General features: G+C 40.0%; 1 protein-coding gene across 1 annotated transcript in view; it reads left to right on the top strand.

The window, feature by feature from the left end:
- The window catches only part of LOC122555182 (immunoglobulin superfamily member 3), a 54,188-nt gene extending 40,981 nt beyond the window's left edge, over positions 1 to 13,207 (top strand). Inside the window, exons 8-9 of the mRNA XM_043700920.2 lie at positions 2,031 to 2,447; positions 8,473 to 13,207. Of these exons, the coding sequence (XP_043556855.2) occupies positions 2,031 to 2,447; positions 8,473 to 8,690 (635 nt within the window). The 3' untranslated portion in view covers positions 8,691 to 13,207. The remainder of the gene's footprint in view (positions 1 to 2,030; positions 2,448 to 8,472) is intronic.
- The last annotated feature ends 3,487 nt before the right edge of the window (positions 13,208 to 16,694 follow it).

Genomic DNA, 16,694 nt, shown 5'->3' with positions numbered 1-16,694 from the left:
GATGAAATTTCTTATCTATATGCATCTAGATATGGAGGATCTTCTTCAGGCTGTTCATACCTTTGCATTTGCAGGAAAATTGAACATTCAGCCTCAATAGGTCTTTCCTCCTCTTGAAACACATTTTACAGCAGGCTGTTCAATGTTTAGTTTAGTCTATGTTGGTAGTTTAGTCTATATGTTGGTAGTTTAGTTGGTAGTTGGTAGTTTAGTAGACAGATAGTTTAGTCTATCTGTCACATAAATTGTACTCCTAATGTCATGTGCCCATATTCAACAGAAACTAACTCTCTAGTAAGATTAAGATGGAATTCTAGAATCTGTATTGTGCTTGTGATCTTTAAATGTTAGTGAACTCACTAGACTAATGATGGTTAATGAAGGCCTGTATCAAATTGAAAGATCAAACAGAAATCCTGTGATTGTGGTAATATTTTAAAGCACAAAAAATAAACCTGTTCAGACTGAAAGCTAGTGTCAGCTCTGCATTGTTCAGAGATAAAACTGATATACAAAATATCCAGCAAAAGACAAAGACTGATTATAGCTTTGTATGTGGGAAATCATGTCTCTCTGACTTGACTGAAATTTCTAAAGAAGTAATGAACAGGATTGATGAGGATAGAGTGGTGGATGTGATTTATATGGACTTCAGTAAGGCTTTCAATGGGGTTCCTCATGGTAGGCCGGTGATCACACAGAATACAGGGAGAATTAGATACAGAGATGGCTTGAAGATGGAAGACAGAGTGTATTGGTGGAGGGGTGCTTTTTAGATTGGAGGCCTGTGATCAGTGGTGTGCCACAAGGATCGGTTTTAGGTCCACTGCTTTTTGTCATCTACATAAATGATTTAGATGTGAACATAGGAGGTATAGTTAGTAGGTTTGCAGATGACTCCAAAATAAGAGGTGTATTGGACAGAGAAGATTACCTCCGATTACAACAGATCTTGATCAGATAGGCCTTTGGGCTGAGGAGTGGCAGATGGAGTTTAATTTAGATAAATGTGAGGTTGTGCAGTTTGGAAAGGAAAATCAGGGCAGGATTTATATACTTAATGGTAAGGTCCTGGGGAGTGTTGCTGAATAAAGAGATCTTGGAGTGCAAGTTTATAGTTCCTTGCAAGTGGATTCATAGGTAAATAGGATAGTGAAGAAGGTATTTAGAATGCCTGCCTTTATTGGTCAAAACATTGAATATTGAAGTTCGGAGGTCATGTTGTGGCTATATAGGACATTGGTTAGGTCAGTTTTGGAGTACAATGTGCCACTCTGGCCTCCCTCCTATAGGAAACTTGAAAGGGTTCAAGAAAGGTTTCAAAGGATATTGCCAGGATTGGAGGGTTTGAGGTATAAGGAGAGGCTGAATAGGCTGGAGCTGTTTTTCTCTAGAGCATCAGATGCTGAGGGGTGACCTTACAGAGATTTATAAAATCATGAGGGGAATGGATAGGGTATATAGGCAAAGTCTTTTCCCCTGAGTTGCGTGTCCAAAACTAGAGGGCATAGGTTTAAGGTGAGAGTGGAAAGATATAAAGGGGACCTAAAGGGCAACCTTTTTCACACAGAGGGTGTTGTGTGTATGGGCTGAGCTGTCAGAGGAAATGGTTGAAGCTGGTACTATTACAACATTTAAAAGGCATCTGGATACATATATGAATAGGAAGGGTTTAGAGAGATATGGGCCAAATGCTGGCAAATAGGACTAGATTAATTTAGGATATCTGGTTGGCATGGATGAGTTGGACTGAAAGGTCTGTATATCTCTAGACTATAACTGGCGAATGTACAACACTGTCAACAACTGTGGTGTCTTTCATATCTTGACTAAAGTCAAATGGTAAAGTAAAACATGTGCAGTGTTAGCTTGATCAACAGATCTTCAAGATAGAATTTGTAATTAAGCCTTGAAGAAAACAATATTATAGTTTATTGGGCACATTCTCTGTCAATTCACCGCCAACATGGACTGTGATTTTTCTCATGTCCAAGCAAATTTCATGTTTTTTTCTCGTATTATTTCTGCAGATGTAAACCTACAACTCAGTAACAATAACGTAACTCTATTAGGCAATGAGAATGCTGCTGTTGAACTTGAATGCCAGATCATCAACCAGACACAGAGACTATCACAATTTTCAGTCACATGGTATTTCCAGAATGCTGACAATCCAAACACCAAGGAGACAGCACTTCTCAAAACTGATCAAAATAATATCCTGCAATACTTTGGAGACCTGCAGATAGATCCTCAGAAAATGATGAAATTCCAAAATATCAAGACCTCCAGTAACACCTACAAGTTGATAATACAGAAGGTAGTGCAGAGTGACAGTGGTGTTTACTTCTGTGATGTGGAAGAATGGGTGTCTGCCCCCCAGAATGAATGGGTCATACAAGGACATGCTCGCTCTGGATCAACAGTTCTTCAAGTTCAGATACCAGGTAATATATATATATAAAACTATTTCACCAGAAACCAACTTGTTCAATTAGGCTGTTTCTGAATCAGGCTGCATGGAAATGATGCAAGTTATGTTAATGTTAGAATGGGATTTTCGGTTAATTGTATATGAAATATTGACCGTTTTCTTTCTTTTCACTGACATTTGAATCAAACACAACCTTCAGAAAGATGAGTTACTTCTGGTTTTGTGTGTGTGTGTGTGTGTGTGTGACTAGTATCTTTATATCTCTATAATTCAAGTTGACAGCTGGTATGTAGAGAGGAAGTGAAGGTTTTCGTTCTGATACTTGACAAGTAAACTGCAGTAAATGCCAATATAATCCGGTCAGAATGCAAATTGGTGGTAGTAAATTGCCCCAGTAATTGCCAGTGTTATATACATTGAGGAACTTAGAAGAAAACTGCCTTTCATCTCAGGGATTTAGGTGCTAATTTTGCCCAACTTCTGAAGATTTAAAATTCCCCTGTCCCCTGCTTATAAGGGCCGTACATTAAGTCATTCAGGCAAGCTCAGTTCAGTTCTTAGTGTCTGCATGCTCAAAGTGCACAACTTCTCACGCATACAAACATACAAATTAGAAACACAAGTAGGGCATTTGGCACTTTGAGCTTGCACTGCCATTTGATAAGATTGTTCTCTTAACTCTACTTTCCTTCCTATACCTTAATTTGTGGCTAATTGACTTTAACTCCGTAATCTTGCTCTGACAACAGAAATTGAGTGTTATACTATGTTGTTTTAGTTCTGAGGTCAAACTAAAATCAATTTGGAAAACAGAATAAGGTGTGGTACATACTCCATCTGACTGTAATGTACCTGAATTGAAAGTGAAACCCAGGTTTTAAATTGAGTTTGGATACATGATTTGGACTGTGATTTGAAATTTTATCTGTTGCCTCAGAAACCTGATTATTTGAACTCCCGAGTCTCATTTAAATCTCACTGGCCAACTTACGACCAATAATTGTCAGGGAGCCAATGGGAAACACAGAAAATCAAGCATCTCCTGCCCAACACAAGGTAGCTGCTATTACCTGGATTTGGCCTTGTGGACTGTGCAACAGGAAATCACATGGTTGGAAAGTGGGGGAGGGTATTGGTGTTGGGAGAGCTGCCCATGTAAGTGAGAGACCTAAACGTTCCCTGTGGGCTCATAGCCACAAAGGGAAGAAAAAAAACCTTAGCTGTTCTGTTAGTCACAACTCTTCCTCCCCCATACCTTCTCTGATGAGAAAGCTGCAGTAGCTACCTTCTTTAGCACCTCACAGTTTTCTGAAAGATAAATGAAATGTTTTTTTCTGTTAATCTGCCTGTTATTTTTTGGTCAATTAATGTTAAAATTACTCGTGGAAACTTCAGTCCAACAAGTTCACAATTGAGATTGGCTTTCAGTTGGCAGTCTGTTTTGAAAGGTGCAGGCTTCCTGGGTTTTGTCAGTCACACCAGCTTCGGTTGACGTTTTATGACATGATGGTGGCTCAGAGGATTTAGGTCTCTAGGATGTAGTTCCCTAAAATGTGTGCATTTTCCTTTTCCTTTTCCTTTACTCACCATCTTTCATTGGAAAAATGCAAATAAATATGCTGGCAGAGCAATCAGCATTGTCATCAGAAAAATGTATTTTCATAACAAAAAATGAAGGACATGCACGATGTCTCCTTTATAATTGATACTTGTTATTAAGTACATTTGATTAGAGAGAGATATTGAGGTCGGAATCTTGAGATGAGAGGTAGAACCACCTATCAGACAAAAATGAACATTCTCTCACACTTTCTCTCAAACACCAGCACATTGCTATTAAAGTCTGTTCAGGTAAAGGGCAGGATTCAAATTTGGGGAATCTCTGAATCCTATAGGAATGTAAGAGACATTGAAAGGAAATAAAGATTATGCATTAAAAGAAACTTATTTTCAGGGTCAATCACAGCAAGAACAACAATATAAATTGTGAGCACCGATGGCAAGGTTAACACTTTTTAACCCATCTTTATTGTCCTTGAAAAGCTGAAACAAGTCTGTACCCCAAATAATAACAATGTCTAACTTCAGAAGCATTTAATTGGTTGTTCAATGTGTTCTGAAGTCCTGAAATGATGCAGAATGCAATAAAAATACAAATTATTACTTTGTTGGTGTTAAAGTCATTAATCTTAACTCAAGTTCCATGAATGCCACAGCACTTTCTTCAACAGTTTTACTCGTTAATGCAATAATTAAGATACTGATTAAATAACTGCTATTTTTGCATAACAGTTATGAATTGAAAAAAATAGCCTTTAAATAATTTTACCAAAATCATAAACTTTTCAAATGAATGCAAAATAACAAGTGAATATTTTCTTTATTTACATCCGGAGTTGATTGTCATTCCATTGGAGCATAGCCATATTCCTTACTCTTCCCGTTCCCAGTGGTGCATAAGGCCAACAAAGCACATAGTTACTTACACTTGCCCTGGCTGGAACTTTCAGGAAAAGGCCAGTGGCCTGCTATCAGAAGCTATGTCTTGAGGAGCACCAGCATTTAGCTGAGCAAGAGATTGTCCTGCTCTTATTGCCTGCCTTAATCGTATTAACTTAATAACTTACAGGTTGACCGCTAGGCTATCAAGTCCTGAAATGGAGCTTGAAACTGGGTTCCTGGCCCAGAGGCAGAGCTGCTACCTATTGCACAACAGGGTCTCAATAATGGGGAGGCACGGTGGCTCAGTGGTTAGCACTGTTGCTTCACAGCAACAGGGTCTTGGGTTCGATCCCAGCCTTTGGTGTCTGTCTGTGTGGAGTTTGCACATTCTCCCCATGTTTGTGTGGGTTTCCTCCAGTTTCCTCCCACAGTCCAAAGATGTGCAGGTGAGGTGAATTACCCATGCTAAATTGCCGATAATGCTAGGTGCATTAGTCACAGGGAAATGGGTCTGGGTGGGTTACTCTTCGGAGGGTCAGTCTGGACTGGTTGGCCGAAGGGCCTGTTTCCACATTGTAGGGATTCTAATCTCATCTAAAGAAACATGAACCTAAGCTAGTCTGTTATTCTCATTGGCTTTTGTTTCATGATTTGAGTAGCTGCCGTAATATTATCTAGAGTGAACAAAATGATTCAGAGTTTTTATTACATGCTATATGTCATTACTAGAGCACTCACACTTAGTTTTAATTATATCTCTGTCCCGACTTTAGTAAAAATATAATTCAATGAGACACAATGGAATATCAAAAACCATAAAGTTATAGTTTTTAGGGTAGCAGTATTTGAATGGTACATTTACTATACATTTCAGCTAAAGTGAAAGGATGTAGCAATTTAGTACCTATCTGCTGTATTAAATCAGGATGATGGAGTTTTATCATTCAATGGCTGGATTTTACATTGTGGTGAGAACAGTGAAGATGAAATTTCCCTCCTGGTGCAGTTGAGAATGTTGTGGTCTTTTATTATTTTGACACATTTCAGTATTTATACGTGGCTTTCCTTGCAGCTTTGACCTTAGCAAACCCAATGGAACAAAGGAAAATTCTAGCAGCAAATCTACATTAAAGAAAAATGCATACTTATAGCTGATGGCATACATAATGACATAGTACTGTGATAGCTGGACTCAGGTTATGTTATTTGACTGATGTGGTTTAGCAGCAGAGATGATGAGTAATCCTGAGAAACATTCTCTTTGTGCTTACTTGCTCCTGCAGTGGTATTGCTGCTGGCACTCTCTCAGCATGTCAGGCCATTTACTTGGGATTGGACTACACAGCTGCTATGAGCTGGTGCTAACTCTGCATCAAAGCTTGACTTCAATGAGTCACCAGCATGACCAATCCCTGAAGGTCACACTAATGGAGCGCTGACTATTATTATGACACCCTTGAAGGAGTCCACAGCAACACTTAGGATCACTGTAAATGACAACCCAGATACCCTAGAGGTAGCATATACTCCAGACTCAAGATACAAACCATCCAGTAAATTGTGTGTTGTTCTTTTTACAGTCTCAAAAGATAAAAGCCTTGGATTTTACTAGCATTCTTAGGTTGACTTTGAGTTAAGAGGCTCTTAAAATAGCATGGGAAGGTGGAGGTTTATATTTCCATCATCTTCCTAATGTCTTTTTGACAGTATGTAGAGTCATCTGATTGTCCTCCTCCCACCCAAAAGGGCAAAAGGGAATTGAGCCACTTAAGTGGATATTCAGTGGTCTCTTCTCACCACTGCTTCAATTTTACCAGATGTGGGTGGGCCTCTGCATCATGGGGAACCTGCACCAGATGCATCTTGGAGGAGTGCATAGGACAAGAGGCTATGACCTAATTGGATGCTGTTGCCTCATTGATGACCCCCGTCAGACTACATTCATCCTCACCTTAGAAACAATAGTTATATCCATTACGTCAGTCCAACCAATCTCACTTCCTCACCAGGGCCTACCTGACTGGTCTCTGTGCTCCAGACTCCACTTATCTGATTAGACAACAATATCCTTCAATGGCATCCTCTTCTTCCAGTACTGAGACAGAAGGACTGAGTTCTGGCAGCTGACAAGGTGCAGCCCTCAGTCCCACACACTACTGCAGCTTGCAGGTTGCTTTCTGCTTCAGGCCTATCAGCAGGAGTGCTGTAGTGAGGCTATGCCCAACCCAACCTTGCTCATGTTAACACAGAGAGTTTGGTGATCAGCAAGAATGCTACAGCCTGAGCAAGGAAGAGCAAAAATAAGGAAGAACTAGAAATGAATGCCTTGTAGATTCTAATGATAGATCCACATATTAATAATTTTCCTGGCACTGCCTACATTTACAGTCTGACTAATAGATCAGAGTCACAAACAAGGGGCAAGAGGACACAGCTGGGGACCTGTGGAAGTGGCTTGGTGGCTCAGAGTGGTTGGCACTGCTGCCTCACAGCACCAGGGACCCGGATTCAATTCCAGCCTCAGGCGACTGTGTCTGTGTGTAGTTTGCACTTTATTCTGGTCTGGTTTCCTCAGGGTACTCTAGTTTCCTCCCATGATCCAAAGATGCACAAGTTAGGTGGATTAGCCATGTTAAATTCCCCATCGTGTTCAGGAATGTGTAGGTTAGGTGTATTAGCCACAGGAAATCCAGGGTTATAAGGTAAGGGGATGGATCTGAGTGGTTATGCTCTTTGGAGAGTCACTGTGGACTTGTTGGGCTGAATGGCCTTTTTCCATACTCTGGGGATTCTATGATTCTTTCTGATTAACCCAATTGTTAATAACGGCCGAAGGCTCGACTGCATTCAAGGCTGGGGGATGCTGAAGGCTTCTTCTGGCCAACAAGGAATATGACATGACTGGAGCAATACCCTTGCTCTTTTGACACATCTAGCCTCTGATCTGCTGTAGGTTATCTGGAAATCCCTCATTCACTAATACCAGTACTTCTTCCACAATGCATCAGGAGATCTGCCACTTATCTTCCCATTCCTGGAATGGAACTTCAAAAACATAATTATTTGGATGTGATAAAGTGCTGTAAAGATGGAAGTCCTTTCATCTTTAAAGAAGGAAGTTGATATAGAATATGGAAACAATGTTAATATTCAGTAGTGGATTAAAATGCAGTGCCTAATGTAAATGTTTAGTTGTGAAACTAGACCATGTTATGTGTGACATAACTGAACATTGAAACAACATACTATATGTAAATTGAATACTTGAATTTTAAGTATTGTCAAAATACCTATTTGGGATTGCTGACAAAAAGGACTTTCATGAATGAATGACTTTCAACTAAACTGGAAAGTCTGTTTAATTTTTAGAATAAGTTCCACATTGAATGCCATTTAGTTTTCATATAATGTAAGTTATATTCTGACTGCTTTTTGCTGCACAGTTGAAAATTGTGGAATTGAAACTTTAAGCAAGTTTTTCTGATAAGATAACTTTAAGTTCAGATTCCATTTTTAGGTTGGAAACATGAACGCATACCATACAATGTTTCAAAGAATGCTATTGTTTCTAACTTGTTTCGTCTTTTTTTTCCTAGGTGCTACTCTTCACTCAAAGGCTTGTGCATCATCATCTCTCTTCTACTTCATATTCATCTACCCATTTATAGTCATCCTAGCTCTTATTGTTGTTGCACTTTATTTTTATTTGAGGCCAAAGAAACCACAGAAACCTATTAATGAAAAGAGCCTTTGGACACCGATAGAAACATTCATTGATGATCCTAAGAGTGAAGAAGAAGAAAATATAAAATAGCATTTCAATTTTGTTATTTTTATTAACTCTCTATTGTAGCTATGGGAACTGTGTCATAAATAGCAGCAAGATATCCCTTGTGGTTAAGAAAACAGTGGTGTCAGCCAAACAGAACATTAATTATCATTATCCTTTAAACTAGAATTGATAAACTTTGCTGAACAAGAAATGTATAAATATGTTTTCATTAGTTTTGCTGTAATTTGCCAGAAAGCTCAGCTTCCCTCCTAGTTCAAACAACTTCACTTCATTCTTAGTTCCAGTTCATATTATTGCAAACATTTAAGATTTGGGAGCCTTTTTGTACTTTTCAGTTCCTAAATTTAAATTTAAACTTAAAATGCATGTCAAGTTTTTTTCATGAAGATTTTCTTTTCAACCCTTTCCATGTATTGAAATTATTGCAGCCAATGCCCCAAATCCAGAGCACCTGTAACTTTAAAGTAACAAAATAAGCAGTGTATTAGATTCTAAAAACCTATCAGGCCAAGCTCTGAAAAGCAATGTGATGTTATCTTAGAATTTGTGCTCAGGGTTGGACTTGTCAAAAATGCTGCATCAGCAGAGAACAATTAGTTATTCAGTATCTAGAAAGTGATTGGCGGATACACCATTATATATAGTAAACAGCTTTGTCATTGGGATACAAAGTAGTTGTCTAAACCTTAGAGATGGTGCAGAGCTGTTTACTCTTAGTACAGTATGAGACTGGATTCATTTTGATTTATTTATAATGAGTTGGCTGAAATAACACCTCATTGAAATACATAAGAGTGCAAAAAGTATGAGATGAAAGAACATTATTCAAATCTCAACAACAACAATAACTACAAAGGAAGAGAAATGTATTTAAGTGATTATTGAAAAGTTTGGAAGTTCATCTTGCAAAAAATAGTCAACGTTTGTAATGTAATTTTGAATGCTGGTTTAATGCTGAAAAAATGGAATGATTATAGTGGGGTTTCAAATGGCCTGTTGGAGATGGGTGGAATGGTTTTCATCAAATGAATATGGCATGTGATTTTAGATGTATTAATTACATTGCCAGACAAGAAAGAAGCTATTTAAAATTTGTTTCTGAAAGATAATGTTAGGATGTGATGGGAGACAGGATTTAAAAAAATATGCACCATGCAAAAGTGTGTTGTAGTGAGGGGCAGATGCTCAGCTACTCAAGAAATTGGCAAAATTTCTGGGACCAGGACTAGACTTTACTGAGACAGTATTATGTGTGACAGTGTGTAGGTCTGTGCAGATGGAGTCAGAATGTTTATAAGCTTCTCTGCTGGCATTTATTTAGCCATGCATGAGGAAACAGATTTTTAAAAAAAGTCTTATTTTAGGTGAATATGGTAATAAAGGATTCTGATATTTACGGTTTATACTAGAAATGAAAAAGCGGATAACAAAGAGTTTTGTTTTCACATTTTCATTGATTTTATAGCTTTTTAGTGTTTATACCTGTTTTGGCACAGTTTAGCATTATTACAACAAGGGAATATTTGTGCGCAGTCAGATATATTGCATGCAGAATGACCAAATATTTAACTAAAGTTGGACCAGTTACCAGAATTCAGCAAAACAAGAAGATTGCTAAACAATGGGGTAGGAAAAGGAGTTTGAAACATTTGTTGCAGTTCAGGAGTTGCAAGGTTATAGACTCCTCTGCCAGCTTCCATTCCAGTGTGAAACACATTATTGGTAATTACTTTCAAAACACTCCAAATGAACTATTTTAGCCACAAAATACTCTAAGATGATCAGAGGCATGTCAGGGAAGGCATTATCAGCTGGCATTGAAGTGCCATGGTCCAAACAACTGTCATTAATGAGAGGGATGGCCTAGTGGTTTTATTGCTAGGCTATTAAGCCTGAGACCTGGGAAATGACCAAGGGAACCACGATCAAATCCCACCACGGCAGCTGGTGAAGCTTGAATTCAAAAAAAGAAAATTATGGAATTAAGAGTCTAACTATCGATTGTTGGAAAGATCTATCTGGTTCACTAATGTCTTTTTGGAAAGGAAACTGCTACCTTACCTAGTCTAGACCCCAGATACACAGTAATATGGTTGACTCTTGATTCCCTCTGGGAGAAAGCGAGGACTGCAGATGCTGGAGATCAGAACTGAAAATGTGTTGCTGGAAAAGTGCAGCAGCATCCAAGGAGCAGGAGAATCGACATTTCGGGCATGAGCCCTGAACAGTTCATCCACTTGACTAACACCTTCCACCCCGACCTCAAATTTACCTGGACCGTCTCAGACACCTCCCTCCCCTTCCTCGACCTTTCCATTTCTATCTCGGGCGACCGAATCAACACGGACCTTTACTATAAACCGACCAACTCCCACAGCTATCTAGACTACACCTCCTCCCACCCTGCCCCCTGTAAAAACGCCATCCCATATTCCCAATTCCTTCGTCTCTGCCGCATCTGCTACCAGGAGGACCAGTTCCAATACTGAACAACTCAGATGGTCTCTTTCTTCAAAGACCGCAATTTCCCCCCAGATGTGATCGACAATGCCCTCCACCGCATCTCCTCCACTTCCCGCTCCTCCGCCCTTGAGCCTCGCCCCTCCAATCGCCACCAGGACAGAACCCCACTGGTCCTCACCTATTCATCACCAACCTCCATATACATCGTATCATCCGTCATCATTTCTGCCACCTCCAAACGGACCCCACCACCAGGGATATATTTCCCTCCCCTCCCCTATCAGCGTTCCGAAAAGACCACTCCCTCCGTGACTCCCTCGTCAGGTCCACACCCCCCACCAACCCAACCTCCACTCCCGGCACCTTCCCCTGCAACCGCAAGAAATGCAAAACTTGCGCCCACACCTCCCCCCTTACTTCCCTCCAAGGCCCCAAGGGATCCTTCCATATCCGCTACAAATTCACCTGCACCTCCACACACATCATTTACTGCATCCGCTGCACACAATGTGGCCTCCTCTATATTGGGGAGACAGGCCGCCTACTTGCGGAGAACACCTCTGGGACACCCGGACCAACCAACCCAACCACCCCGTGGCTCAACACTTCAACTCCCCCTGCTTCTCCACCAAGGACATGCAGGTCCTTGGACTCCTCCATCGCCAGACCATAGCGACATGACAGCTGGAGGAAGAGCACCTCATCTTCTGCCTAGGAAGCCTCCAACCACAAGGGATGAACTCCGATTTCTCCAGTTTCCTCATTTCCCTTCCCCCTACCTTGTCTCAGTCCCAACCCTCGAATTCAGCACCACCTTCCTAACCTGCAATCTTCTTCCTGACCTCTCCGCCCCCACCCCCACTCCGGCCTATCACCCTCACCTTAACCACCTTCCACCTATTGCATTTCCAACGCCCCTCCCCCAAGTCCCTCCTCCCTACCTTTTATCTTAGCCTGCTTGGCACACTTTCCTCATTCCTGAAGAAGGGCTCATGCCCGAAACGTCGATTCTCCTGCTCCTTGGATGCTGCCTGACCTGCTGCGCTTTTCCAGCAACACATTTTCAGCTCTTAATTCCCTCTGGGCAGTTATAGATGGGCAATACACGCTGGCCAAGCCAGTGATGACCACCTCCTGTGAATAATGTTTTTTTAAAAATGTGTGGAAAACTATACATGGACATGGTACAACTGAGAACCACTGCCTGTTCAGGTTTCCAATTGGTAGACGGGACTTTCAAAGATTGTACCATCTGATATAAGCCAATCGAAATAATTAATGGTATTGAAGATCACTATTACCCTCAATTCCTTTAGGTCTGCCTCTTTCCAAGCTAGCATTGGAAGTACCTATAGTTTCTAGTTCTTCCTACAGTACTGTAGACATTGGGTGAAAACAGTTTTGACATCAACGACATTGCAGCTGTCAAATAGCTGACCTCTGACAGTTGCCCTCCTTGTTCCTTCCTGCCGAATAGCAACATCAAATAGATATTGGGTTATAACAGTTGAAACAGGGTACAGACGTTAACTTGGCCTATCCATTGGGAAAGCAATGGTATCTCCCATTGCTGCTGCGACCTAACCTGACTCTACTTTACTTTACCTTCACAAGTAAGCAAAACCCTAATTTAAAAATGTAACATATAAATGATCAGAGTAGGACGTGGTCAATTTTCTGCCCCCTTGGAACTGGCAAAGTTTCATGAGGTATTAACCATTTCACTCCAGTTCACCAACTGAACACGTTTAAGGTGTGTGTCTTGAATTGGTCAAAGCCTTTTGCTGGTCATTTAAAGTTTGTTCCTTATGTCTCCAACAGACAGTATTGACAGAAAAAAATTGATATTTTAAAATAGTTACCATCTAGGGGATCATGTACTGTTAAATAATCTCTAGATATTGCTACTTTTGGCTTTATATGAATGTAAGATTTGTTTTTATAAATGATATATAGAGTAACCACCTTATGCTGACAAGTTAATTCTTCATAGATAGGTCCATTTTGTACAGCTTATAATTTAAATTTCACAAACATTCTTTTATGTTTTTTATGAATAAATGCTGAAAATTCTATCTTACAAAGTTAAAGTTAAAATGAGAGCATGTTTGATTACTGTCACAGATTTGTGAGAGGATGGCAAGTGCGAAGGGACACATCAGCAAATTGGACCATTATTCCAATTTTGATTCTCTGATTGGGTACAGCGACTTGGAGTGAAATCTGCCTCATTATATTAGGGAAACGTACACTGAGTTTGCAGAGTGATTATATTGCAGAGTACTTCAATTATACAATGGCAAGCTGAAATGTTGCAATGCCAGCAACTGCTAGTAAATCCCTTAAAGTCAATGAAGGCTACAAATTACGTTTCCAAAACACAGCTGGTTTCAATATTATGAGTGTGAAGATGACTGGATGTCTGTTCCTAGTGACGTCTGGCACAACATACCACATTAGGAAAGATGGTGCACAGTAGGCATCCTGTACTTGTGCCAGAAGCATGAAGCACATTGTCATTCAGTCAGAGCCTATTAGTTATGTTGCACCATTCTGGACCACCAGCTCAGATAAATTCGATTAGATGCAAAGCTTTGCTCCACATGAACACAGTAAAAGCCCCAGGATTGTCAGAGAATGTGATTTTAGAAAAAAAAATGTGGATGGTTCAACTGCTGTAGCTTGTAATTTATGTGAGATTGTGGAATGACAATGAAGTAGGATTTGCGAAGGAGCCTAAGGTACCATCATTCCAGATGGTTTCAGTAGTGTCAGATACTGCAACCAACTGGTCCTGTAACCAGAATCTCTGCACCACTCTCCTTGCATTGGCCTCTGCGCCAATCTGGGTTCCCTTCAGACCTTCAGTTGCTAAACCCCTCTGCAGAAAAAGATGGTATGTCTCTTCACCATTTTTAGGAAGGACCCCAGTGCTCCATCAGATAGGATGAAGGCCTTCTCTTTGTCTGCTGTTCCAGTCCTCTCTTTATTGTGTGAAATGTTCTCTGATACTGTTGCTCTTTGGCTTTAAAGCAAGCCTGCACCCATGCTAGCTCTGTATAAAACTGGGTCCCTACTGATAGACACCATAATCGTGGAGATGATCAAGCAATGTAAAGTTTGCATGCTGTCTGCTTCACCACAATCCACCAAGATTGTAACTGTGTGTTGCAATTCTCAAATGAGGCCACAAACGAGTCATATCAAGCTTTTAGCTCACACTATTTCATCGGAAAAAGCCCCGCTTCCAATTCCAGGTCAGACGTCTGACTCTTAGCTGTTTGGTAATGAGCTAAATAGCACGTGAACAGAACAGATGGATATTTCCTGTGAAGGATGAAAATAACTATTGAGAAAGCAAAATACAATTAATACCATTAGTAATGTCTTTCCACACCCCCAGTGTTACAGACCATTGTGCCCTTTGTTTTTATTAGTGTATTTTCTCCTTCCTTAAAATATTTGGATTCTGACTGAAATTGTGGGGGAGTTAATGAACGTAATGCTTTGAATACGTGCTTCTTACAGAAATGAGATCACACAACCTCTTTGCCCAGCAGCAAGGTTGGATTAAAAAAAAAAGTGATTGTAGCTCTTAACCATGGCCATAATACTGAGAAAAAGCATCAGGTAGTGCATACCAGGAAGTATGATTAATTTATTAATGTGGTATCACTGAATGACCTGAGCAAGATATGAAATGAAGAAGGAAAAGCACAACTTTAAGTGACAAATCAAGGAAATATTTGTTTCAAAATGTTGCATTTTAATAGGTCGATATTTTAACAACTCACTGGTCCAGAAATCCTAGTGTTACTCCTATTTCAAGGAACCATGCAATATTGCATCCAATACAGAAAGAGACTATTCAACCCCTTGTGGCTGCACTGCCTCTCTGCATAAGCAAGTTATCCAGCGACATTCTCCCACCTTCTCCCCATAACCCTGTACATTGTTTTTTTTCAAATAGCTACCCAAATCCCTCTTGAAGGTCTCAGTTGAACCTCCCTCCAAAACACATTCAGGCAGTGCATTAACAATTAGTTGCTTGAAGAAGATTTTCCACATGCCATTTCTGCATGTTTTACCAGTTAGTTTAAATCTACGCCTTTCCTTCGCAGAGCTTTCACAAGTATGCATGCTTTCTCCTAATCAATTCTGACCAGATCCCTCATGCTTTTGAATATCCTATAAAACCTCCTCTCAGTATTCTCCTCTCCAAGAAAATGGACTGATCTTCTCCAATCTACCTTCATAACTTACATTCTTTCATTTTTAGTGCAGTTTGTGCAATTAGAAATCATATATTAAATAATCCAATCACAAATAAACGTGGATATACTCTGAGGTTGGCAAACACAGGCTGGTGAGTACAATCAACATGTGGTCCCCAGCGAATTGTCAATGGGGAATATTGTTTGGTATGATCCACCAGCTATTGAGACATATAGCCAATGTACCTGAAATCACTCTAGCACTGAAACTCAGATAATTTTACTCATTTGTGTAGGAGGTAAAATATCTTTCTTGGTCTGACAGCAGCTAGCTATATCATGCTGCTATTTTGTGGTAACCCATAAGTGGTTTTCTCCACTAACAGGATACAAGGCGATAAAGTTTTGTAGAGGGCTGGAAAGTCCATAGGGCACTTAGGGCAAATGAGTGTTAAATTTACTTTTCAAATGATAGCAAAATAACTGAAATGAAGCAAAAGTGAGCTCATGTTCAGTAAACAGCACAAAGTAAAGTGAAGTTACACTATACAGTCCCAGTTCAGCTCATTGAACTTTGAACTCAAACGCGAAAATAGTCATTGCGAGTCATATAAAATGGTCAGGTATCCATCTGACAGCTAATTTCACACAATTAATTTTCCATTAGAGTCAAGAAAATTGAGTGCAAGCAGCTGCTGGCCAGTTATATTCCCATCCTGTTTTGCTCCATTACCCAATTTCACACCTTTGGATCAGATGATCAACCACTGTGGAAAGACTGGGGGAAAACTGTGAAAAGAGTCCATTAAAGAGCAGATGTAGGCCATTCAACCCATAGTCTGCTCTGCCACTTAAAGAGATAGTGGCTCATCTGATAATCCTCAATCCTGTTTTCCTGCCCTTTCCCCACAACTCTTGATTCCCAGCAGATTACAAATCTTCGAAAACTCTCTGTGGTAAAAAAAATTCCACAGATCCACTATCCTTTAGAGAAAAAAAATCTTCTGACCTCTGTCTTAAATGTGCAACCCCAACCCCATGCTGAGCTTATTCCATCTGGTCCTAGATTCTCCCACAAGGAGAAACAACCTTTCTGTTATTACCCTGTCAAGTCGTCTCAGAATCATATATGTTTCAAATTAAGTGGGAATGAAAGAGAAACAAAGCATCCAAGAGGGAAGATTGAGAGGTAGATTAAACAAGCAATATCAGAACATGATTAATAGTGATCAAAAAGTCATGATAATTATACATTCAATTGTTAGTGCATTCAATTGTCTTTAGAGCAGGGCCTGGACATGTTCTTGTGGTGCAGTGGTAGTTTCCCTACATCCAAATCAGGAACACC

The sequence above is a fragment of the Chiloscyllium plagiosum genome, unplaced genomic scaffold, assembly GCF_037043375.1.
Source record: "Chiloscyllium plagiosum isolate Xiang-an unplaced genomic scaffold, Cpla_swu_hap1 HiC_scaffold_12, whole genome shotgun sequence".
Classification (NCBI taxonomy): Eukaryota; Metazoa; Chordata; class Chondrichthyes; order Orectolobiformes; family Hemiscylliidae; genus Chiloscyllium; species Chiloscyllium plagiosum.
Note: the sequence above shows the minus strand (reverse complement) of the source record. Positions and strands in the feature narration are given on the sequence as shown.